At 56.8% G+C, this 24,010-nt stretch overlaps 1 protein-coding gene across 1 annotated transcript; it reads right to left on the bottom strand.

Moving 5' to 3' along the window:
- Window positions 1-1,109: 1,109 nt before the first annotated feature.
- On the bottom strand, window positions 1,110-23,974 carry KIAA0753 (KIAA0753 ortholog). The gene is made up of 16 exons (XM_069094145.1): window positions 23,832-23,974; window positions 23,116-23,560; window positions 22,770-22,873; window positions 20,074-20,136; window positions 19,775-19,990; window positions 18,418-18,625; window positions 16,526-16,737; window positions 13,114-13,283; window positions 12,456-12,788; window positions 11,964-12,053; window positions 10,706-10,784; window positions 6,069-6,230; window positions 4,770-4,848; window positions 2,563-2,683; window positions 2,243-2,467; window positions 1,110-1,944 (listed from the first exon to the last, which is right to left on the bottom strand). Exons 1-16 carry the CDS (start codon window positions 23,856-23,858, stop codon window positions 1,827-1,829), a joined length of 2,652 nt encoding a protein of 883 aa, XP_068950246.1. The 5' UTR covers window positions 23,859-23,974; the 3' UTR covers window positions 1,110-1,826.
- Window positions 23,975-24,010: the final 36 nt, after the last annotated feature.

Genomic DNA, 24,010 nt, shown 5'->3' with positions numbered 1-24,010 from the left:
ATAAAATGAGGGCTTGGAAACAGGATGCTGGGCCAGGTCCTTCCTTGTGACCTATGGGGGCCACCTTCCTCTCTGCCACAGATCCCCCTTCCCCCTCCCTCCCCCACCTGGGTACCTGTGTGGGCCCCAGTTCCCTGCCTTGCATTCAGCCTCTCCAGGCAGGCTTGGAATCCCTACTTCAGTACAGGGCTCAATGAACGCCTTTCCCAACAGCATCCTGGTCTAGTCTCGGATAGTGCCCTTGGTGGAGGTCAATGTCAGGTCTATTAGGATTAGATCATAGGTTCCCAAAGTGGGCAATGCCACCCCCTGGGGGGCACTGGAACGATCCAGGAGAGTGGCAGTAGCCTTGGGTGCAATTGGGGTGGGGGTGGGCAGTGAAATAAGGGGGTAGTGGAAGCATAAGGAAAGAAGAGAATCGTGAAAAACCATTGGGACATTTCATTTGTTGTGCAACAGTTAAAGTCATGATGATGACATTATTTCCAAACAAACACACAAAATGGAAATTACAACCTATGAGTGGTCAAGTCAGGTGGTGAGGAGAAAGTGTGAAGCGGGGAGCCCGCCCGGCACCGTTGGGAAGTCCAGCGCCTCAGCAGGGATATGGACAGCAATGACTTGGTTACAATGTGGCACTAGGTGGCTGAGAGAGGCAACAAAATTCCACTGCAGGATAAAGCCACCAACGTACAAGAAATTATTACATTGAAGATGCATAATTTAAAAAAAATGATACTTTATGAAATGATGCAAAAAAAAAAAAAGAGTTAAAGAAAGCTTTCCAGGGGGCGCTGGGTAATTTTGTTGCTAACTCACCAGCTCCTGAGGCAGCTCTGGTGTGAGCTCAGCCCCCTTGCACAGAGACCATGGCCTGGCTGCTCAGGACTGAGGGCTGAGGAGGATCAGGCTGGCCTTTAACCACACCTGGGAGCCCCAGAGTCAAGGGACAAGGGATGTCAAGACCCAAAAAACCTCAAGTTTCCAGTCATTTCTTATACCAATGGATGAAGCCGCTGACAAAAGCCCCCTGCAGAGAGTATCTGAATCGGTCCACATGCCCAAGGCCTTCAGGGTTGGGCTAGATTTCTCAAACAAATGGACAGAGATGTGCTCAAAAAAATGACTTTATTTAAAAAAAAAATTACCAGCTCTTAAGAAATGGCCACACCAACTCCAGAGCCCCTGAAATGTCCAGAGAAGAAGCTGCACGGTATGCCCTGCCCCCAGAGTCCTGGGAGGTTCTGGGGCAAAGGGGTATTTGCCCTGAGGTTATAAAGCCACCACCAAGCCCTGGCCCAGGGGGCCAAGCTGCCCCACCCCCACCTCCAGGCACATTCCTGGCCCAGTTCCCAGTCCTGCCCATAGCCCCACTGCACACTGTCAGGTCTGCTGCCCAGCTCAGCCCTCTCCTACAGGTGACCCGGAAGGAACAGTGACTAAGCCTGCTGGCCATGCTGAGTGCGCCAGGTGGGCTCTTCTGCTTCCTGGCAGCCTGGGTGCAGCTGGCCTGAGGACGCTGAGACCTTCCTCACAAGTCAGATGGGCACTGCTTGGGCTAGGGACAAGCTTCCTGGGGTCTGCCCCCAAAGGCTGATGCTGCCCTCAGCCACCTGGCCCAAAGGCCCTCCTTTCATGCCCAATGCTCAAGACAGGAGGTGGGCTGGCTTGTCCTCCCTGCTCTCACTCCCCCTTTACAAGGGGACCAGATATGGCAAGCAAGACACCACGTGTGCAGAGCACGGCAGGCACTGCCAGGCTTCATTTCAAGGGGGAACAGACCGGAGGAAAGGTTTGTAAGGAATGTTTCTGGCAGGGCCCGGCCTTCACTTTGAGGGCTCCAAGAACTCCGATGTGAACACGGCCTCGGCATAATCCTCGCACACGTCTTGGAGCTCAGCTGCCACATCCTCCAAAGCTTCCTCGACCAGCTCTTCGGCCAGGCTGCAGGAGACACACGACACAGCAGGCTCAGGAGTGAGCCCCTCTGTCCCGCCCTGGCCCAGCAGGTGGGGGGGCCCACAAAGAGCTGAGACAGCTGTGGGCCACATTTGCATAAACAAATGAGTCATCCAAGGGATGTTTGGGAACAATGAAGCTCCTCCCCCCACTCCCCCTCTGTAGAGAAGCCACTGGCACAATTTTCAGGCCCATTAGCCCTTCGGGGGATGGAGTGAGTGGGCACCCCCAGCCCTGAGTCACGGAGGCACCCAGCACTAGCCTGGGTCTCAGCTCCACTGACCTCTCCACTATAATCCACGGGTTGAAAGTGCCGATGGACTCATGAGAGATGGTCCGGAGGTACTCCTGGTAGCTGTCTTGGTAATTGCTGAGGTTCTGGAGCATGTCCCGAGGCACGGACAGGAGGATGCTGCCCTCTGGCTGCTGAGGGGCTGCTGAGGACACAGGCCCAAGGGGAGCCCTCTTCTCCTCTCTTTCTTCCGTGTCCATACTTTCATCAAAACACCTGGAAAGCCAGCAGAAGAGAAGGCGGCTGGAATGGCCTGGGCACAAAGCCGGGCATCCCCTGCCAAGACCCTCCCGCCTTCGGGCCCCACTCACTTCTCATCCAGAGGGTTTCCAAGCAGAATGCTGACTTTGGGCTCTGCGCTGGCTGCTTTCTTGGTGAGCTGGATGGGGTGAGGAGGCCTGGGCCTTTCATCTACTGCTGGGCCTTCTCTGTCTACAGGACAAGGAAAGGGGGGGACCAACCATTAATCCAGGGAATGCCCACCCTGGCTTGAGGAGCCCTGTGGGAAATTCAACTGGAGATTTGCTTTTTGGGTTTTTTTTTCTTTTCGGAGGGGTGACGGCAGGGCAATTGGGGTTAAGCAACTTGCCCAACTTGCCCAAGGTCACACGACTAGTAAAGTGTTAAGTGTCTGACTCCTGATTTGAACTCAGGTCCTCCTGACTCCAGGGCCGGTGCTCTATTCACTGTGCCACCTAGCCACCCCTCAACCAGAGATTTTCAAGAAATCAAAGGAATGACTTGGGTGGGCAGTTTAATGCCAGGGTCCCCTCGCTTTCCCCACTCACTAATGAGGTGACCCTTCTACACTGACCTCCATGTCCCTTCTCTCTCATCTTCAGGCCTCCCCCATCACAAACATGCCCATCCACCCCTTCAAGATCTTACCCCAAATCTCTCCTTTTCTCTCCCAAAATCATTCCTAGAGTTGTCCCCACAGGCACTGCCTCCCTCCCCAGCCCTCTGCAGATGGGCTTGCACGGATACCCGAGTGACCTGGCCTCTCCTCACAGCCTTCTCTTCTCCTTCCCTCTTCCTCCTCCTCAAGCTGTCAGCAGCCTCAGACTGTCCTCTCAGGCCTCTCTCCTCACTCTGGCTGGATCTTCGTCCAGCTCACACCTGGCCTGTCCTCGGCCCTCTGAATTCTGCACAGAGGACCCCCCACTTTAGACCCAGACCCGTGTTTGTCTTGGCCTTCAGCCGCACCTCAAACTAGATGGCTCAGAGATAACCCAGTTCATTATCCTCCGCCAAGACCTCCCCTCTTCAGGGAATTCTCTTAACTGAGAGCAATGGGAAGGGGAGGAAAATAAGCATCTACTGAACGCCTACTGTCTGCCAAGCACTGTGGTAAGTACTCTTCAAATAAGACCTCATTTAATCCACCCAACAAGCCTGGGAGGGAGGTACCATCGTCATTCCTGTTGCACAGATGGGGAAACTGAGGCAAGCAGAAGCAATGACTTGTTCAGGGTCACACAGTCAGTAAGGTCTAGCACTCTGGGATCTGTGGGGGGCCTCCAAACGGCAGCTGAGAGAGGCATGGGAGATCCAGACTCGGCCTGGCTTAGGACGCAGCCTTGCAGCCGCTCAGGAGGGAAAAGTGAAGAGCTTCCCAGACTAAGGGGTGTCAGAGAGAGGAGATTCAGCCGAGCGAGCTCTGGGTCCGTGGGGGGCTGGCCTTCCCTGCCTTCCGTCTTCCCCCCATACACTACTCCCACATCAGCCAGGCTGTCCCGTCAAGTGCTCGAGGGCAGAGACGGTGGCCCTTCTGTCTCGGTCTCCCAGAGCCCAGCATGGGGCCTGGTACACAGTCGGAGCCTAATAAACGCTTGCTTGGTAACTTTCATTTCCGGTCCATACTGGAGCGGGACCCAGAGCGATGCTGCTGGGCCATGGCCGGTGCTCCCTGGATCCCTCGGATGGCCGAGGCCATGGGAGGCAGCACCAGAGGCCTGAGGGAGTCAGGGCCCGTCCAGGAGGGGGAAGCAGTGGCCTGGCTCTGGTTACCCCTCCTCAGGGGGGGAAAGCAGCAGCAGCAGCATTCCTCCAAGGATAGGAAGCCCTCCCCGATCCCAGGACCAGCAGGCTTCAGTGGGCAGGACACACCCTACCACAGAGAGACTGCTGGACCCTGGGGCTGCAGACATCCTCTCTGAGGTCCACTCTGAACCTCAAGCTTCTTCTTTGGACTGCTCCCCTGCGAGTATCATGGGCCAGCCTGCTCTTCTGGTTATACCCACTCAGCAAGGAGGGCAAAGTCAAATGACCTCCCTCAACCCCTGCCCTTCATCCTCCCGCACCGAAGGAGGGCGTGGCTACAAGCCCAAGCCTGCGGGTCCTCTCCTCCTCACCACGGTGACAGCAGCAATGCACCTGGCCTTCAGAGCCTCCCATTCTTCCGAATCCCATCCAGAAAGAAGGCCCTCACAGAGGCAGCATGGGAAGCGCAGCCTAGCAACCACTGCCCAAGGAAGTGAAAAGTGCACCCAGGAAGGGAAAAGGAGGCGCTACTCACTGCTTCTGCCCCTTGAGGTCCCAAAATTGAGATCAGCGTAGACCAGACTGAACCTCTGCCGGACGGCCTCCTGGTATCGCTGGACATGAGTGGAGGAACGGTGAGTATTAATGACCCACGGTAAGGACCACCCTATCCCCACCAGAGAGAGACAGACAAGGGAGAGAAAAAGGAGGCCAGCCAGGAAAGAGAAAACCTGCCAAGCAATGACCGTGAAGGGCAGAAGCTGAGCAAAAAATACAAACCCAAACCCAGACCAGTCAGCTAGATAGACAAATGCAAGGACAGACAGGCAGGCAGACAGACAACCAGTGAGCTAGACACACATACCCCCAGTCAGACAGGCAGACAGACACACACACAGTCAGCCAGTCAGAGAGACTGAAAACCAACCAGCCAGCCAGGCAGACACACAAACCTGGCCAACCAGGGAGATAGACACACACAGTCAGTCAGACAGACAACCAGCCAGCAGGCCAGGCAGACAGACAGACAACCAGCGAGCTAGACACACGTCCCCCCAGTCAGACAGGAAGATAGACACACACACGCGGCCAGCCGGTTAAATAGACAGACACTGGCCAGGCAATAAGACACATACACACCCAGCCAGACGGTCACACACACACACACACACACATGCGGCCAGCCAGTCAGACAGACACACACACGCGGCCAGCCCGTCAGACAGACACACACACCAGCCAGCCGGTCAGACAGACACACATGCGGCCAGCCGGTCAGACAGACACACACATGCGGCCAGCCAGTCAAATAGACAGACACTGGCCATGCAGTAAGGCACATACACACCCAGCCAGACGTTCACACACACACACACACACACACAGAGGTTTACAAAAAACCCCAAAAGCTCCTGGCTCTGACCAGAGCACCCCTCCAGGCCAGACCAACATGTTTCTGATGGCAGACAGTGTTTCCCAGCCATGACCTCACTTGACCCTCACAATGACCCTGTGATGTGGGAGCTTCATGTAGATCTTCCTAGCTCAGAGGGGGAGTCCAGGGGCTCGCTGCAGGGCACTGAAGGCCACATCAACACCATGGCTTAAAGATTCTGACAAGGGAGACAGGCTCAATTCAAACTCAGATCCCTGGCCCCTTGGGACACCACAGCACACCCCCTCAACTGGAGAGGGCCACAGAAAGGCCCAAAGAAAAGTGAGCTGCCTCCTCTAGGAGCTGGCCGTAGGAATGGCCACTGGACAGAACTGTCTGGGGAGTAACCAGGCACCCCTCCCTCCCCCACTCCACCCTGCCCTCCCTCCTGCCACATACTTCCATCTCCTCCATGCGGCGCATCATGATCCACAGATCGGGGCTGTCTTCATCCTGGAAGCCCATGGCCTCGGGCTGTGAGACCCGAGTGCAAGTTCCACCACCAAGGTCTGGGGCCGAATCATGGGGAGTAGAGTCAGGGAGCTCCTTTCTGGGTGGTGCCTGTAAGACAGAGGGGACGTGCAGACTAGGGGAGACTACCGTCCCAGGCTCGGGCTCCATCATCCCACAGGGGATCTTCCATCTCAGCGGGCCTGGGGAGGTCTTGGGGCAGATGCTCCCTCTTCCCACACAGACCTGCACCTCCTGTACCCCCAAAAGCCTTCCCGGCCTGGCTGAGGACTGAGAAATGGTGGGACTGGTCCAGGAGCTTCACTCTTCCTGACGCTGGGCCAGGCTCCAACCTGGACCACCCTGTCTCCACAGGCACAGGATATGAAATCTCATGCCTGCTTCCTAAGGGGGTCCAGAGCCACCGTCTCCCAGTGGCTTCCCTGACCTGAGGCTGCCTGCCCGTGTCGGTGCTTCACCCAAGGCATGGACAAGAGAAAGGAGTCACCTCACCCAAGTGGGCCCCAGTGCCCTCATCTGAGGGCACGAGCGAGGCCTCGGGAGCCCCCCAGTCCCAGTCTGAGCCCACCGCTCCCTGCCCCGGGGAGGCTGATGGAGATGGGTGACTGCCTGGCCCTGGAGACTCCACTGAGGGCCTGTCCACTGGCCAGGCGCCTTACTTTGGTCCCATCCGCATGCCGGGCCTGAATCCTGCTGCTCTCTCTTTGCCCTGGTCACACGTCTCTCAATAGGCCTTTAGGCCCCGCCCGTGACTGTCAGCTGCTGCCCGCCAACGGGTCACCCTGACCACTCCAGCCATGCCCCGGCCCGGGGGAGGCCTTGGAAGGAGGAGATGGGCCTGCTCTCAAGTCAACAGGGATTGGTGTCAGTACCTCTGCTAGGCACGTGCTGGGCCATGGAGGACAGAAAGACACAAGCAACACAGACCTCGCCCTCAGGGGGCTTATATTCTCCTGCAAGAGCCGGGCACACAGAAGTGAGCGGGACAGAACATCATGGGGCAATGGGGATGATGACCAGGAAAAGCCTCACGGAGGAGGCGGCCCCTGAGCATCCTGAGAGGCGGAGCTCAGTGTGGGGGAGGGGATGGATGGTGAGTGAAACAGCCAGGAAGGAAGGACAGGAAGTAAGATGGGAAAGACAGAGGGATGGACAGAGGGATGGAGGGATGGACAGAGGCATGGACAGAAGGACAGACAGAGAGACAGAGGGATGGACAGAGAGATGGAGGGATGGATAGAGGGACAGGGATGGAGGGACAGACAGAGGGATGGAGGGAGGGATGGACAAAGGGATGGATAGACAGAGAGATGGATGGAGGGATGGACAGAGAGATGGACAGAGGGAGAGACGGAGGGATGGATAGAGGGACAGAGGGATGAAGGGACAGCCAAAAGAATAGATAAGAGGGACGGACAGAGGGATGGACAAAGGGAGAGAGGGATGGATACAGGGATGGAGGGATGGACAGAGGGATGGATAGAGGGACAGGGACAAAGGGATGGACAAAGGGATAGAGGGACAGACAGAGACAGATGTAAACACAAAGGCCCTGGAGCAGCCCTGGCACTTAGGCCATTAGGAAGGCCCTTTGGGTGGGCCAAGGGAAGGAAGGCAGATGGTCTCTCTGTCCTCCTCCCTCTCAGCACACAGTCCCTCGGCTGTCCTGGGCCTTCACCTGACATCAGCTGATCCCACTGCTTTTTCCTCCATCCCCAGATGTGGGAGTCTGAGACCCACCTGCCTCAGAGGCAAGATGGCCGTCGAGCAGCCAGCCGGACCTTGGGCCTTGGGACCTGGGACCTGGACCACACTCCCTGGGGGCTGAGCTAAGCCAGGAAGCAGAGCCTGATGAGACAAAGGTCATGCCTCCTGTGTGGTGGGAGGGTAAGTGTGGACACTTGTGATCATACTTCCAAAATCACTATTTCTATGTAAGCACTTACACTTATCACACAGCAGTCTTAACTGTCACAGAGAATGGAGACATCGAGTCAAAAACAGGCATGGGGGCAGCTAGGTGGCGCAGCAGATAGAACACTGGCCCCAGACTCAAAGAGGATCTGAGTTCAAATGTGACCTCAGACACTTGACATTTACTAGCTGTGTGACCCTGGGCAAGACACTTAAACACAAATGCCTCACCAAAAAACAAAAAAACCCCAGCAAAACAGGCATGAATTAGTCAGCTGAAAGAGCACTGGATTTGGAGCCCAAGGTGCTGGGTTCAATTCTTGCCACTGCTCTACATTACTCATAAGAAAAATAGCTTTTTTTCCTCATCAGTAAAATGGGGACTTCCCTGGCTATTGGCCAGCTCTCGAAATCGGCCAACTGGCTCTTGGGGCACCATTCGAGCCTGTTGACTGAATATTCTTTTTAAGGAGAGTCAGGAGGCACAGGCCACAGCAGGCCATAAGGACTGGCCACCACCATGGGCGTCAGTCATGAACGGGGGTCCACACACAGTCAGAACACCAGCCTGGCTGAGCCAAGGTCCAGACCAAGCAAAAAATCTGAATAAAAATCAGAGGCAGGACGCTAAAGCAAAGGCCCCTCCAGACTGACCTATTCAGAGAATCTGCTCTAGCAGAAAATGGAACAGACACAGACACAGACCGCGGCCACTCTGCAGGTATGCTCAGCTTCCTTTCAACTACACATGGCCACCAGGGTCAGGCAGCGGTAAAAATAACTCAAAGCGTCCTGACGCGGCACCTGAGCTCGTCTCCTGCACGGCAGTGGGAAGGGTTTTTAGAGCTAACCTGAGAACACCCTGGGTTATCCTGCATAGCCCCCACTTTGAGGGGGACAGATGGGACAACACATGCTGTTTTCATCTAAGAGTCTCCTCCCCCCGGGCTGTCCCATCATCCCAGGGCTGGGCCTGGCAGACACCTGGTTGGGTGGAGCCTCGGGTATGACAGAGGTCAGGCTGGCTCTGCGTGGCCCTTGGGCAGATGAGGAGTGCCAGGGGACCTGAGCTGAGAGCTCATACACATGTGGCCCTGGCTGTCTGATCCATAAGTGACTTGCCTTCTCTGGAGCCAGGGCTGGGGCCTCCCCCAAAGGAGCATCAGCTTCCAAAGGACTGGCTTCCTAGCAGGAGACGGATGAGTTAGGGAGAAGCGTGCTCATCCACCCCGAGGGCAGGGGGAGTGAGCTGGCCAGCTGCCTCTGGGGAGGGGGTGCAGCAGCCAATAACAGCACTCATTCAGGGAGTGCAAAGGGGATATCAGTCCTCATGACTCTGCCCAGGAGGGAGACAAGAGGGGAGAAGTGACTTGCCCAGGGTCACTCAGTGGTCAATGCAGCTGTGGAGTGACGCTCAGCTGGCTAAGGACCCCCAGGGACTGAGGCCCAACTCCCTGAAGGCTGGGATGACAGAGTGACAGAGGGAAGGGAACGCTTTGGCAGCTACAGGACCCTTCCTAAAACACAGAGAGTGCAGGAAGAGAAGGGTTTCCCTTACTATAAGGGATTGATCATACAATCCTCTCTGCTTGGACCCCACCCATCTTGGGGCAGGGGCCCCCATCACCTCCCACAGGACTAGGCAACAGCTGATGGGAGGGGCTGCCTGCCCCGAGTCTCTGCCCCTCCAGCTCACCCATCAATGTGCTGGCCCAGCCACGGCACCACACACACAAGTGCACACGTGTGCACACGCACACACACACATGTATTCTCTCTCAATAAGCTCCAGGGCTCCCCATCACTCCTCTGGGTGACATTCAAAGCCCTTCACAAGCTCCTCCTTCCCAGGTTGTTCCACAAACTGCCCCCTGCCCCCCACTGTCCTCTCCAGCTGTCCCCTGCCTGGACCGCTCTCCCTCCTTCTCTCTGACGGCTCACCTGCCAGCTTCCTCTTCATCCCTAACTAAAATCCCATCTTCTGGAAGCTGGCTTCCCCCCACCAATTATTTCCCATCCATCCTGTCTGTTTGCAGGCTGTCTCCCCCAGGTTAGACGGTAAACTCCTTGAGGACAGGGGCCGCCTTTGGTCTCTTTTCGCATCCTCAGCACTCAGCCGCTGCCTGGCACACAATGGTGCTTAATAAGTGTTGACTGGCTCCAAGTCCCCCACTCTGCACTATCACGTGGCTCCCAAGAGCCACCTAGCGCTCAGGACTTGGGAGGCAGGAAGCCGCGAGCTACAATTCTGCCTCAGACACGCAATGCACGTGTGATCTTGGGCATCATAATCACTCTGCACCCCAGTCTCATCTGTAGAATGGGAATGCCAACAGCAGCCCCTCCTTCCCAACTCAGCCACAAGATGCCATGGCGGGCCCCTGCGAGGGCCAAAGACCTTGGGGCCGGACCCCAAGGGAAGGCCATCTTGGCTGTGCAGGTTGGATACAAGGCCTGTTATTGGGCCTGGGCTCCCAGGGGCACTGGGGTCTGTCTGTCTGCTGCCCTGGGCAGACCATGAGAATGGCCTCAAGGGTGAGGGGTCTCGAGCCAGACCCCAGTCAGGCCAGACAGCTCAAAGCTCTTTCCCAGCCCAAGTCCTCCCAAGGAAGGTCAGTGGGCCCTCCGCCACGCTGCAGCAGTGACATTACCTCCACTTGCTCCAAAAGGGGCTTCAGACGCTCCAGAACCGCCTTCCCCACCTTGTCCACCAACTCGGAGGTCGACGCGCTAGTCGGAAACAAAACCAGCAGCTTGTCTCCCTTCCTCTGCATTCCCTGCACTTGGATAGCGCACACAGCAGGTGCTCAATACTTGCCAACTGGCCGTAAAATGCGAAACAAATGCAAGCCAAGGTGGGCCAGGCTGCTCCAGAGCACCCACCGAATCTTCCAAAAACACTTGGAAGTTCTCAAGATTCACGGGTGAAGAGGAGATCAAGCATCGGCACAGAGCCTACCACGTGCCAGACACCGGGCTTCACAAATGGTACGGCCCTGAGGAAAGGGGGCTACTGTGAATCCCCACTTTACAGGTGGACGGAGGTGAAGGACCTGCCCAAAGTCACCCCGCCAGCGTAGACCTGAGGCTGGACTGGAACTCAGGGCTTCTCAGGCACTGGGGCCACATCGCTTCAGCCACACTTGTCAATGAAGGCGCCCCAGAGGGAATGCCTGGGCCCAACCCTCCTCTGCACAGAGAAGGGGTGTGGCAATGCCCTCCCTGGGCACCAGCACGGGCACATGTGGAGGCAGATGGGAAAAGTGTGTCAGACCCTGGAACAGGGAGGGGGGTGGCTGCAGGCCAATACAGGAGCCGGGAGGCTCCCGTCTGTGGGGGTCGGGTCCTGGGGGCCAGCCCCAGTGCTGCCAGGGGAGCGCACGGCTTTACACATCTGCTGCCCACGGAGGCAAGGCTGGCATAGCAATCCAACATCCAGGGTATGCATGAATGGTGGCACGTGAGGGCGCATCATCCTAAGGACACGTCACGTACACACACATGCACTGCCCGGACACTGGATATAGAAATGAATGTGTTTGCATGTGAGTGTGACAGTGTGTGTATACCTGAGACCCCATGTCCAGAACATGCGTGTGTGTGTCAGTGTCTGAGGGTGTGTAAATGTGTATGTGTGTGAGTATGGGTGACAGCGCATGAGAGCTCATGCAGGAACTTGTGTGTGTGTGAGCACGCGTGAGTGTGCATGGGAGTGGGGGGGGGCCTGGGAGCAGGTGTGCACATGTGAGCACATGTATGTGTGTGAGGCAGTAAGTGGAGTACACATGTGAGCTCACAAATGTGTGAGCATACATGAGTAGGTGTGTGCGCATTGTGCACATGTGAGTACATGCATGTTCTGAGCATGTGTGCCCGCCCTAACCCCACGACCCGGTGCCGCCCCCTCACCTCAGCCTCTGGATGTCGGCCAGCTCTCGGGCCTTCAGCTCATCCAGCTCCTTCAGCCTCCGGGTGCTCTCGGCATCCAGCCAGGCGAGCCTGAGAGAGGGGACAAGAGTGCCCGTCAATGCCCGGGCTGTCCACTAGGTGCCCCCTCCTCATGGGGATGGGTCCTTGCTCTTGGGGGGCCCTGGTGGACTCAAGACACTCCTTCCCCCACCGTCCAGAGCCTGGTCAGACCCACTTAGGCTCTCAGGGTTTGAGTCACTTGGTTTTTGACTGGCCATCTCAGCAGGGGAAACCGAGACTCAGAGCCTGGCCAGCTCCGGGAAGGGCACCACCCTCTCAGCAGGGCCAGGAATGGGGGAGGGCCTAGGGCTGAGCCGGACTCACCCAAGGCCCCCTGAGGATAAAGCCAGCCGTGAGCTCCAGCAGCGCCCCGGGAAGCCGTGGCCCCTGGGGGTCCCTAGAGAGCTTCCCAGGCCCCGGTCCCCCATTCACCTCGTCTGCAGTGAAGGCGCTTGGGGTGTCTGAAGGCAGTTCCTTCGCTCTCCCCTCCTCTGGGACTGGGACCCCCCTACCCTGGTCTGTGGACAGTGCCGGGTCAGCTCCCTGCACAGAAGAGGAGTGTGAGAGGCCTGGCCTTTGGGAGAGGGAGGGTAGGCGGTGGGCAGCCCAGGGTACCATGCACATAGAGGGGCTGTCAGTGCCCACCTGAGGGCCTCGTGTTCAATGGGGTCCGCACAGGCTCCTTCTTCCTGAATTGCCTCACGCTGGAGAGAGGGCTCCCTTTTGGCATCTTGGGGGCTGGCACTCCCCTTTTCCCAAGCAACACTGCAAAAGAGAAGGATAGACCTTTATCGCCATCGCCCCCGTGCCCCAGGACTTAGCAGCGCCACCCTCTCGAGAAGGGGCAGGGAGCCCTGTGTGGCCTGGCGAGGCGGAGGGACCAGCAGGAGAAGCAGCCCCCCCCCCCACTGGTGCTAACGGCACTCAAGGCCTGCTGGGACATAAGGCTGCCCGTTCTGCCCGGGGGCCTCGGGACTGGAAGGGGCTGAGACGTGGGTCATGCAGGGATGGGCACCGGCATGCAGGCTCGCAGCGCGGCCTTCCCCCTCTTCCCAGAGACTCTGGGGGCTCCACACAGCTCTGCACCTACCATTTAGGGGAGGCCTTTGGGGATGTGGGGTTGGGAGGGATCCACGGCATGCGGCGGTCCTTAACAGGGGGCTGGTTCTTCTTTAATCTGAATGAGGCAGTCATCCTCTGGAACCTGTGGTCCTTGCTCTGCGCCTGATGGGGTCTCAGCCTTTCCACTTTATGGAAACCCTGCAGGGAACTCTGACCCGTTACTCTACAGGAGCCCCACTTCCCAGCTCTCACCACATCCTCCAGGCCTTGGAACAGGACATTCCAGAGGGCAAAGGGGCTGGGATTAAAACCAAGAGTCACCTGCCCAGCAAAACTGAGCATCATGTTTCAGGGGAAAATATGATCAATCAGTGGAACAGAGGACTTTCAGGCCTTCTTGGTGAAAAGACCAGAGCTGAACAGAAAATCTGACTTTCAAATACAAGAAGCAAGAGAAGGTAAACAGGAAAAAGAAACCATCAGGAACTGATCAAAAGCTGAACTACTTACATTCCTGCATGGAAAAACGATCATTGTAACTCATGAGACTTCTTGGTATGAGGATAGCTGACGGGAATATATATGTATGCATACATATGTGCATATATATAGGAGGGTGTAGGTATGTGTAAATGCACATGTGAGTGTGGGAATATGTATGTCCGTGTATACGTAGAAGACAGAGGATCAGCTGAATAGGAAGGGATGACATCTAAAAAATAGAATTAAGAGGTGAGAGAGGGATTTATTGGGAGGAGAAAAGGAGTGATAGAACAGGGTAAATTATCTCATATAAAGGAGGCAAGAGAAGATGGTGACAATGGAGGGAAGAGCAGGAAGGTGACAGGGGATGGGCCAACCTCACTCTCATTGAATCTGGCTTAAGGAAGAAATAACATACACACTCAATTGGGCATCTTACCCTACAGGAAAGTAAGGGGGGAGGGGTAAGAGGAGGGATGATAGAAGGGAGGGCAGATTGGGGGGAGGGTAGGGGGGAGGGAAATACAGTTAGTCTTTCACAATATAACTACTATGGAAAGGTTTTACATAACTACACACGTACAACCCATATCGAATTGCTTATCTTCCCAGTGGGACTCCGGGTGAGGAGGGAAGAAGGGAAAAAATCTGGAACTCAAAGTTTTAAAGACATGTTTTTTACATGTAACTGGGAAATACAGGCACTGGCGTATAGAAATCCATCTTGCCCAATAGAAAGTTGGGGGAGAATGGAGGAGTATATGAGAACAGATTGGGGGAAGGGGCACTCAGTAGGACCACTATTTTGGGGTGGGGGACAGGGGAAAGTCGGGGAGAAAAATTTGTAACTCAAAATCTTGTGGAAAGGAATATGGAAAACTAAAATTAAATAAATAAATAGGGAAAAAAAAATAAGGTGAGAAAAAGCTCATGACCGAAGAGGAACTGAGGAGAGAACGTAGATCGCTCTGATGATGTAAAACTTAAAATGTTTTGTACAAACAAAGGTTAAAAAAGAAACAACTGAGAAGAGTGTCTAAGCCGTGAGTTTCTCTGGTACAGAGAAGTCTCACCTTCAAGATCTTTAAGGAACCAACTGAAATTTCCAGGAGAAAAGAGCCCGAAGTTAAGGTATAAAGACGTAGTTGTCAAGGAAAGAGAAGTGGACTCTGAAGGCAAGTGAAAACCGTTCTGGGCACCCCCCTTCCCACTCCCCAAAGCAAGAGAGACTGGAGGGGTTGGGGGCAAACGGGTCAGTCACTGGGCAGAGCGCACAGCCTCTAGCCACCCCCGTGAGGGACACCCGCTGAGGGAAAGCGGCAGAACCAGGATCACTCCCGCTATGATGTCTGCACAGAAATACAAAAGAACAATTTCAAGGGCGTTTATGCAACAAGGAGGAAAGAAGTGAGAAGAGCCAGAAGGCAGAGGCCAGGCAGCCACCCTGATGCCCCCGCGAGATGCCCTGCGAGGGCATCCTCACCCCGCCACATCTCTCTGTGGTACTGACATAGTCCTGGCTCCTTTTATAGGCCAGCCCTCTCTGTGTGTGGACAGACCCTAGGTAAGAGTGGTTCTGCTCCATTCTGGACAAGGTCACAAAAATGGTGGTTTTACTCTCCAATGGTGTGGGGAAGGGGACAAAAATTTTTTCAAAACAGAGAGGTGGGGGGGCTACAGATGTGGAATACTGCATGCCCTTTACATTGAAGCCACACATGACTAATTTGACTGTTATGAGAGAAACGTCCTTCCCGTTAGAAACAAAAGCCATCACCTGACGCTGAGGGGGCCCAGCTCTGACCAGGCTGCCGGGTGCAAAGTGAACTCCTCTGCTTCCCCCGGCACCCTGCGGTCCCTCCCACGCCATCCCATGCCCAATGTCCAAGCCTCTGCACGCTGCCGCCTTCCCCATAAAGCCCTCCCTGGCGCACTCCCACTCTGCACACATCATGTTTCCAGGGACCTCTCACTGTTGTTGTATTTGTAACCCCAAGCCATTGGAGGCTGCCTGGCACACAGCAGGTGCTTAATAAAAGCTTGCTGAATGGCTTTCTCCTGGGCTCACTGTGGCCAGGCAGCCCCTCAGAGGGCAATGGGCCATGAGAGGCGGTGTGGGATGAGGGAGGCCCTGCAAGGGAGACGGCGCTAAGCGTGTGGGCCTGACTGTTCCTAGGTGGCTGCCCACCCCGTGAGACAGCTGCGGACAGAGGAAGTACAGAAAGGCAGCATCGTTCCCTCGGCCACCCCCCTTTATGTCACTAACCATCTCAGATTGGAGCCCAGCTCAGAGCAGCTGCCCAGTGCCCCATCCCTGGGCCCTGAGGAGGCGGGCTGTTCGCCCTGGCCTACCCCCCACCAACTCACTGTCCCTTCCCTGTCTGACCCCTTTTCTGAAAATCCTAGGGAAGATGTATGTGATGTAGTGCAGAAGCCAGTGACTGCCCCCCCATAGCAGAGTAGGTACCCCTGGGCCTGACACATGCTGTGGGGGCTTGGCCTGATCACAAGTGATTACAAGGCTTTCCTTTTCTGCTTTTTTGGGGAGAGGGGAGTATGAGGTGAGAGAGAAAATAAATGCTTGTTATTTGAAAAACTAAGTCATACAATGAGAGAAGAAAGTCCTGCCAATCCACCTGGGAATGAATTCTGACAGAGCAAACTCAGAGCCTCCCTGATCATGCCACTCACTTCCCCTGGGACCTGGGACTTAGGAAAGGCTCCAGAGGCCTCACCATCCCACAGGTGCAGAATCCATCCTCAAAATCAGACAGGCCCCCGAGCACAGAGGAGATCAGCCCCCCACTGCCTGCAGATCCCAGGGCCCTTCTTCATTACTGAGTGAACCCGACAAGGGCAAGGGGAGGGCAGGGGGAGCGGGCAGGCTCAGGGGGCCCCACATAGAGCCACCAACCTGCCTCTGGATGCCCGTCCTGAACCCCAAGACCAGCGCATACTTGCTCTGACTTGGCAGCTGTCTCAACGCTTCGCCTTCGGAGGGGCCTGGCAGCGGGCAGTGGCCGCTTTCTCACGGCTTCTGCTTTCGTTGAGGCCAGCCCTATTTTGAAAGCATTCCGGTGGGAGGAGGCAAGGCCCTCTTCGGGTTGGCCCTTCAGCCCCTCACCCAACATCTGGCACAGAGGAGTCAATGGCAAAGATGTGCCCTCACCTATCCAAAGGGCACAGAAGGGAAGACAGAAACAGTCAGTCCAGGCATCTGAGGGTCAGGGTGCCCGTGTCGGGCTGGGGCACCTCCACCCCACCCCCCCCCCTCGGGGAGTCAAAAGCAGCATGGCCGGGCTCACACCCCAGGAGCAGGCTAGCCCGCGGCATGGCCTTCCCCTTTACAGGGCTCCTTTCGCTCACGGTTTGGGGCACCCCCTCCTTCTCCAGACCCCTCCCCTGAAGCCCACAGCTGAGAGGACAAAGTCTGGCCCTAGGGCTGGGGGCCCATGGCTTCTGACCCCTGTGGGCCTGCAACTGGTGAAGATTGTGATCCCCACCCCTCTAACTTGGGGGCTTTGGGAACCACCTCTGCACCCTGAGGAGCCACTCCTTAGGCTGGCCTCTTCAAGGCCTGTACGACTTCCTGCCCTGAGGCCAGGGCCCCAAGTTAGGGAGGATGCCCACCCAGAACCCCAACTCTGGCACCACGCTCCCTCACCAGGCTGGGCACTGAGCACCCTCATCTCAGGACCCACGGATGGAGACACAAAATATACAAGGAAATGAGGATGGAGAGAAGGGGGCTTAAAGCACCCCCCCAAGTCCCCAGCCCCCATTTTAAAGAGGCCCAGATCAGAAGAGCAGCTAAAACCTCTAAAGCTAAAGTCTGCCCATAACAGAGCCTCAAAGGCAGGAAGTCCTGGGAGCCTTCTCCTCCACTCTTGCTGAGGCCAGCCTCCCCTCCTTAAGAACAGGGAAGGCCAAAGCAGGCCAGAGCCAGAATTCAAATCAGCTCCAGGTCTCTCCTTCAGTCAAGCTCCCTCAGCCTCAGTTTCCTTAACTATAAAGTGAGGGGCTAGACTAGCTGAGCGCCCAAAGAGACCCCAAAATGTGTTCCTTCCTATCTGAGAAGTACTGGGGCAGCTGCCCCTTCTTTTCCTGAGCCAAGTCTGGTCCGGTCCTCCCAGACCAAGAAAGGGGCATTATCCTGCTTCCCTTCAGTCTTTGGGGAGGCCCCTGGCTCTCCTGCCCTCCCCCCCCCCCCCCCCCCCGTGCCATCTGAGGGCCCGCATGCGGCACCCAAAACATCAGGTACTGCTCACTAGCTACAAGAAGCCAAGTGTGGGGGACAGGAACGCTGACCTTGCCTCCGCCTGCCCCTTTCTGCCTGCATCAATTGGCCACTGGGGGGCCCCTCAATGGCCACTTCATGTGGAGCGGCTCGGATCAGCTGGGCACTTGCTGGCTTTCTCAGGGAGGACAGAGAGGAACGGCTGACCTGGGTCTTCTTCGGCTCTACAGTTCTGGAGATGGTCTGGAGAACGGGCTGCTCCTGAGGCCTCTTCGGCCTGATCCCTGAGGGCCTGAGGAAGATCCTAACTTCCTGAGGTACTAGTCAGACATGGGTTCAGGATTTTACTAATGAAAGGCCTCTCTGGCTCCAGGAAAGGAAGGACCTGACCTGTGAAGCTCTTCTTTTCCGAAAAAGACTAAGCAGAAATCAAGCCAGAGAGCTTCCTCCCAGCCCCATGTTACAGAAAGTAGCTCCCAGAAGTCCACAGATTCTCAGACCATGATCTCATACAGTCCAGGGAAGGCTGCCTACAACATCAACACCACCTTCTTACAAGCCTCCAAAAGCCCTCCAGGAGAAGCCCTCCTGAAACCAGCACAAAACCCTTACCCGCCAGGAGCTTCCGCACAGTAGCTCGCCTCCTTTCCTGGGGAAGTCTCTCCTTCGCCACCAGGGGCTTCCTTTCTCTCACTGGTGATGTGCTAAAAGATCTCTCCAAGGCCATTGGGAAACCCAATGGAGACTGGCTTCCAACTGCAGGGAAGCATTTCTTTATTTTTCCAAGTGACTGCTTCCTTTCCAGAAGGGAATCTAGCTCCTGCCAGGAAACATGAAATTTACCTTACACAGACTCATGATCCACTCAAGGGTCAGCTCCTAGGCAAGGAGATTCGTCACCTCATCAAAAAAATTCTGTGAAATCAGTGAAAAGCCAATGCCTTTCTCCAGCTATTAAACACCCTCTTCACCATCCACTTCGTACATGAGAATACCCTTAAGCCACAGAATGTGGCAACAACAGATATCGAAATTTCAACCACCCAAATTAGCACTTTATAGGAATTACTGGTAACCAGCAGTGCAGCTGCCTAGCCCCAAACAGATGCATTTAAAAGGCCAGTGACATGGCACCACATGGCGGCTCACATGTGACAGAGCCACCAACAGGCCTAGGCAGCCCCTTGTGGCTCATCACCCACGTCATCAGGCCTGCATGAGGAGAGCTGTTATGGCCTCAAGCTAGCTACCACGAAGGCCTTTCCCAGAGAACCAGGGAACAACCCAGTGCCTTGTGTGGCCGATGACAAGTCGCTATTCCTGAGGTGATTCAGGGGGACTACAAACTTTTCCCAGATCTTCTCCAGCACTATGGCAAAAAAAATAATTCTCCACAACTGATTTTTGGAAAGATGACGTGGCTTCTCCTCGAGGCTCTGAAGAATCACACTTCTAAGTACCCCATGCCCCCTCCCCTCCTCCTACATACACACAAGCTGCAGCGAAAGGTTATAGACAAATTAGAGCCCAAGAAATGCCTGGGAATCCATGGAGTACAGGCAAATTGGGAGGGAGGCCTCTAGTCTGCTGGCCAGCTGCCTGCTGGAGATTTATGGAAACAGATGGGGGGCAGGGGGAAAGAGGAGCCAGACATGCCCCGTGGCCTATGGTATGGGGGGGGACCTCACTCATCCCATCTGTCCAGTGGACTCGACTAAAGCAGCCCACCTTCCAAACCAACGTGAGTGAGTCAGGCTTCGGCCGGGAGCACCCCTGGCCTGCATCCCATCATCACACTTCTCCGTCTACAGCAAGGACAGCCCTAGGCAACAGGCAAGCCAGGTTCATAAGCATGAACAGCGGCCCATCAGCAGGGGCCAGAGAAGGAGGACTCCAGTTTTAGCCAACAGATCTGGTGCTCCCTCGAGGACCTTCCCCCCCAGCCCGCCCCCTTCCCACATGGCCATACCTCGATCTGCTGCAGGAGATCGAGGACCACAATGGGGACAGAGGGGTCCGCGTCCAGTCTGGCGGAGCAGATGGAAAGCTGCCGAATGAGTGTGCCCAGCTCTCTGCAGCGCTCAGATACCACCTCCTCCTTCGAGTCTGCGAATTGACTGACAAACATCCGCAAGGCTCGAATGGCTCCACGGTGCGCAGCTGCCAGTCGAGACATGGCCCTGGACTGGGGAAGATGGGAGACACGGCTGCAGAGACCGGGGGACAGCGGGCTGCCCCTCCCCCAGGGCTCGCGACCCCTGGCCTTACCTTCTTGGTGTGCCTGATTCTATGTGGACTCAGATTATCCAGTTCCTCCTGGATTTCTTTGACCTATTTATTAGAAGAGGAAAAAACTGAGTGAGCAGAATGAGCCCATAGAACTGGCAGGGAAGGGGGTCCAGTGTGAGGAGGCCAGGGTGAGCTGTGTGGAGCAGGGGGAGAGAGCACACAAACCTCTGGATCAGCTGTGAGGGACAAACGATGCATGTGTATGTGTGTGTGGATATACCATATGTACACGTATGTATGTGTGCCATGTGGTGTGAGGGTGCATGGCAGGGAGGAGCCTCTGACATCAGTTTCTCTCACAGAGCAGGGTGCCACCAGCTTGCAGCAGTCACCTCCAGTCAGCCCCAAGGCATGTGGCTCCCTCATTCCACCACAGGCTTCCTGGGAGGAAGTTTTTATCCAGCTTCTTCACAGAGAAATTCAGTCTCTGCTCTTTTGTTTTGTGTGCATTGTGTGACATTTTAAATTCATCAAAACCCAATATGGTGATCCAGGAGCCCTCAGGAGCCACCAGTGACATCAGCACAGGGGCTGCAGAAGGCTCACTGCTGACCAAGTTCTGTCCTGTGGGCTCTTTTCCTGACAGCCTGTGGTTTAATTAACAGCAGCAGAAGCTCAGTGGAAATCCACACCAGTGCGTTCGGGACATGTCTGCAGATAGCCAGCACCACTCATCACCACGGCGGGGTGTCCACGCCGGAAGGACCAGCCTCCACCTATTAGCTCTGCCCCACAGTCTTGTCTTTATGCTCCAAATACTTTTCCATAGACATTTCGCCACGGCTTTAGGTCTGGGAAAGCATCCATGTGGATTTTTAATGAAGACATCCTGGGGTCCTCATATCCACAATTGAATGCCCGGTCTGCCTCCCAGGTTGGTGGCCAACTTCCCAGGTTGGTAGCCAACCTCTGTCCTCTGTGCTCTTTCTTCCACGTGCAGAGCCACCACCCTGATTCAGGCCCTCACCTTCTCTGACCAGACAACTGCAACGGCCTTCTGATTGGTCTCCCCACGTCGAGACCATGCTCCACAGTGGCCAAAGTGGTCTGCTCAATCGTTATCTCTTCTATCTGGTACTTCAAGTTCCTCTGTCTGGCTTTGGTTCATCTTCCTGTACCAATTCCCTAGTTCTCCCCCTTAGCCATTCTCTGTACATTCCAGCCAAAATGGCCTCCACGTCAGCTCCAGGCAGGACATCTCCCACCTCTGTGCCTTTGCCCATGATGCTCCCTGTCAGCCTCTCCTCTGAGAGGCTTTGGCTATCCTCAATCTTCCAGGTTTCAGGTACATATGCAAAGCTTGTTTCTCTCAGAGCTTCTTGCTTGGGCTGTCCTATGCTCTCTACTCATGGTTCTAAGTCAGAAGGCCAAGGAGGGGAATGAGCTTCAACCAAGCTGGCCACGGCCCAGCGTGATGCCAGCCAAGTCCAGAGAGGTGCACCTCCCTCCAGCTCTCAGCTCGCCTCTACCAACGAGGCCTTCCCTGACCAGGAAGCAGAGGCGCAGCATTGGGGCCCCCTCCTCAGCTTGGATTCTGAATGTGAAGAACGAGCGGGGCCCTGAGCTCAGCAGGAGGCAGAATCGAACCATCTTTCTGACACCCGTTCCCTTGCAGAGAGCACATGGGGTTTCAGGACTCACCCAAAGAGCAGAGGAAAAAGGGTGGGTCATGTGAACATGCCTTCAGAGAGAAGGAAAGGAAACAGAGAGAGCCGGGGGGCTCCCTAGGCATTCCCAGGACGTGGAGTCACACGGGGAGAGGAGGTGGGGAGGGGAGAGGGATAACAGGCCCTCCCACAGCTGTCACAACCAGCTCCTGAGCTGGACTGCAGTGTGTTTACCCTTGCACTCTCTTCCCAACATTCTTGTGGTGAGAATGAGAGGATGGGGGAGACGGTGCCCTCCCCAGACGTTGCTTGGAGGCAGGACGACCACTGACCATTTGTAGAAACACCTCTCATGCGGTCTCCTCTGTGAATGAGCCTGGCTGGACGCGCTTAATCTTGTGCCCTTGCCGAGGCACCCTCACTTTTCCAACTCAAACAGAGGAACCAAGGCAAAACTTCTGGGACGTGGGAGTGAGTCCTACTGGCCCCTCACTTCTCAGTCCCCCAGTGGAGCCATCAGTGGGGTGCTCCCGGGTCCCAAGCAGTTCTGTGGGCATTTGGCCCAGAAAGAAACCAAGTCTTTCTGGGGGGGGGGGAGGGGGGGACTGCACACACAGAAGAGCAGACTAGAGCATCCCTAAGTCCCCCCAAGTCACTGCCCACACTCCCCAGGATGCTAGGTCCCAAAGAATGGAGGTCCTTGGCTTGCGTCCCCCATTCTCCCTCAGTGCCCTACACCAAATGGAGGTTCCCTCCCTAATGACCCTGGGGCAAGTCACCCCAAAGCCTTTCTCTGTAAAATGAAGGGGTCTCATGGTCCTTGCCACTTCAGGTAGAAGAGGCAGACCTGAGTGTGGATGGACAGGACATGGGACAGCAAAGGCCCAGAGGAGGGAGAGGAGAGGAAGAAGGAAGGGGGCCTGGAAGAACAGGGAACTGAGCCCTTGAACTCAGGGAACAGCATTCCTGAAAAAATCCCCACGGCCCAGCATTTGGGGAGCCAGCCCACCTAGGGGAGGGGAGGGGAGGGGAGGAGAGCAGCCACCAAGAAGCGCCCCCCCACCCTACCTGCTGCCGGAGGGCATAGAGTGTGCGGGCAGAGCGCACAGCCTGCTCCTGCCTCCGAACGCGGCCTCGCCCGGCCTCCTCCGGACCTGGGTCCTCCGGTCTATCTGAAAGGAGATTTCCCCAGCCAGATGAGAGACTGGAAGCAAGGACTCCAGAACCTTTGGCGATTCCTCCCAAGCACGAGGAGGAGGTGGCCCCCAGCCGCCCCCGGACCGGAACAGCACTCCGGCTTGGCTGGGAGTCTCACCACCCGCCTCCCTCCTTCTGGAGACTTCTCTGGGGAACCTTCCTAACCCAGGCCTGGGGGGAAAGGTGGCCAGTCTGGGCCCGTGGGGGGCTCCCTCACCTGCGGCGGGGGCGGCCAGATCCCCGATCCTCTGGAGACAGGCGCTCAGCTCCCCCTGCAGCCGCAGGAGCTCTCGCACACCGGGCGGCTGCGCCGGCTGCGGGGCAGGGGGCTTGCGGGGCCCGCAGCCTGGGGCGCGGCCCGGGGCCGGGAGGGGGGCCGGGGCCAGGAGCGGGGCCGGGGCCGGGAGGGCGCCCCGGGCTTCCTGGGCCCGGCCCAGCTCTCCCAGCTGCCCTCTCTTGACATCTCTCCGGGCCAGGCGCACGGCCAGGCGGAGCTTCTCTTCGGACACCACGCGGAAGGGCACGGAGGCGCAGCGCGGGGGGGCGCTGGCCGCAGCCGCCTGCTCGGGGGCCTTCAGCTTCTCGATGACGATGGGGCGCGGGCCCGAGTACCTGGCGGCCAGGTTGTGGGGCAGCGAGGGCACGTTCCTGTTGAACTGCAGCTGGGGGGGGGGGGGAGAGAGCGCAGGCACGCGTGTCGGTGTCGCGGCAGGTTTGTCTGCACTGAGCTGAGGCTGCGGGCCCTGCACCCACGCTCACGCGCCAGTGGGGGGGCAGGGAACACGGACCCCCCCCCGGCCCCGCCCCCCCCCTCCCCCATGGGCACACAGTAGGCCCCTCCGGCCGGGGGTCTCCAGAAGGCCCCACAGACCCTGCCCCGCCCCCCTCCGGACAGGGGCCGGTGCCTGAGGACGGTGCACAGGGCGGGGGTACCTGGGTGGGCAGGTTGCTGGGGCCCATGGCGGCCCCGGGAGCCCGGAGCTGGAGCGCCCCGCTTCCTCCCGGCGGGGTTGGTCGCTTCCCGGCCCGTACTGCCGGCCGCGCAGCTCGTTACCAGGACGACGGCGCAGGGGCTACCGGGAAGCCGGGAGGGGAGGCGGGAGGCTGAGCGG

Source organism: Petaurus breviceps, unplaced genomic scaffold, assembly GCF_028583685.1.
Source record: "Petaurus breviceps papuanus isolate PSGF00001 unplaced genomic scaffold, PetGlider_PUasm1.0 215, whole genome shotgun sequence".
Classification (NCBI taxonomy): Eukaryota; Metazoa; Chordata; class Mammalia; order Diprotodontia; family Petauridae; genus Petaurus; species Petaurus breviceps.
Note: the sequence above shows the minus strand (reverse complement) of the source record. Positions and strands in the feature narration are given on the sequence as shown.

Excerpts from the sequence above, each read along its gene's own strand:
- KIAA0753 (XM_069094145.1), bottom strand. The coding sequence starts at position 23,858 with ATGGGCCCCAGCAACCTGCCCACCCAG. Across the intron at positions 22,874-23,115 it reads TCTGGCCGCCCCCGCCGCAG|ATAGACCGGAGGACCCAGGT; the intron begins GTGAGGGAGCCC and ends ATCTCCTTTCAG. Across the intron at positions 10,785-11,963 it reads GCCGACATCCAGAGGCTGAG|CGCGTCGACCTCCGAGTTGG; the intron begins GTGAGGGGGCGG and ends GTTTCCGACTAG.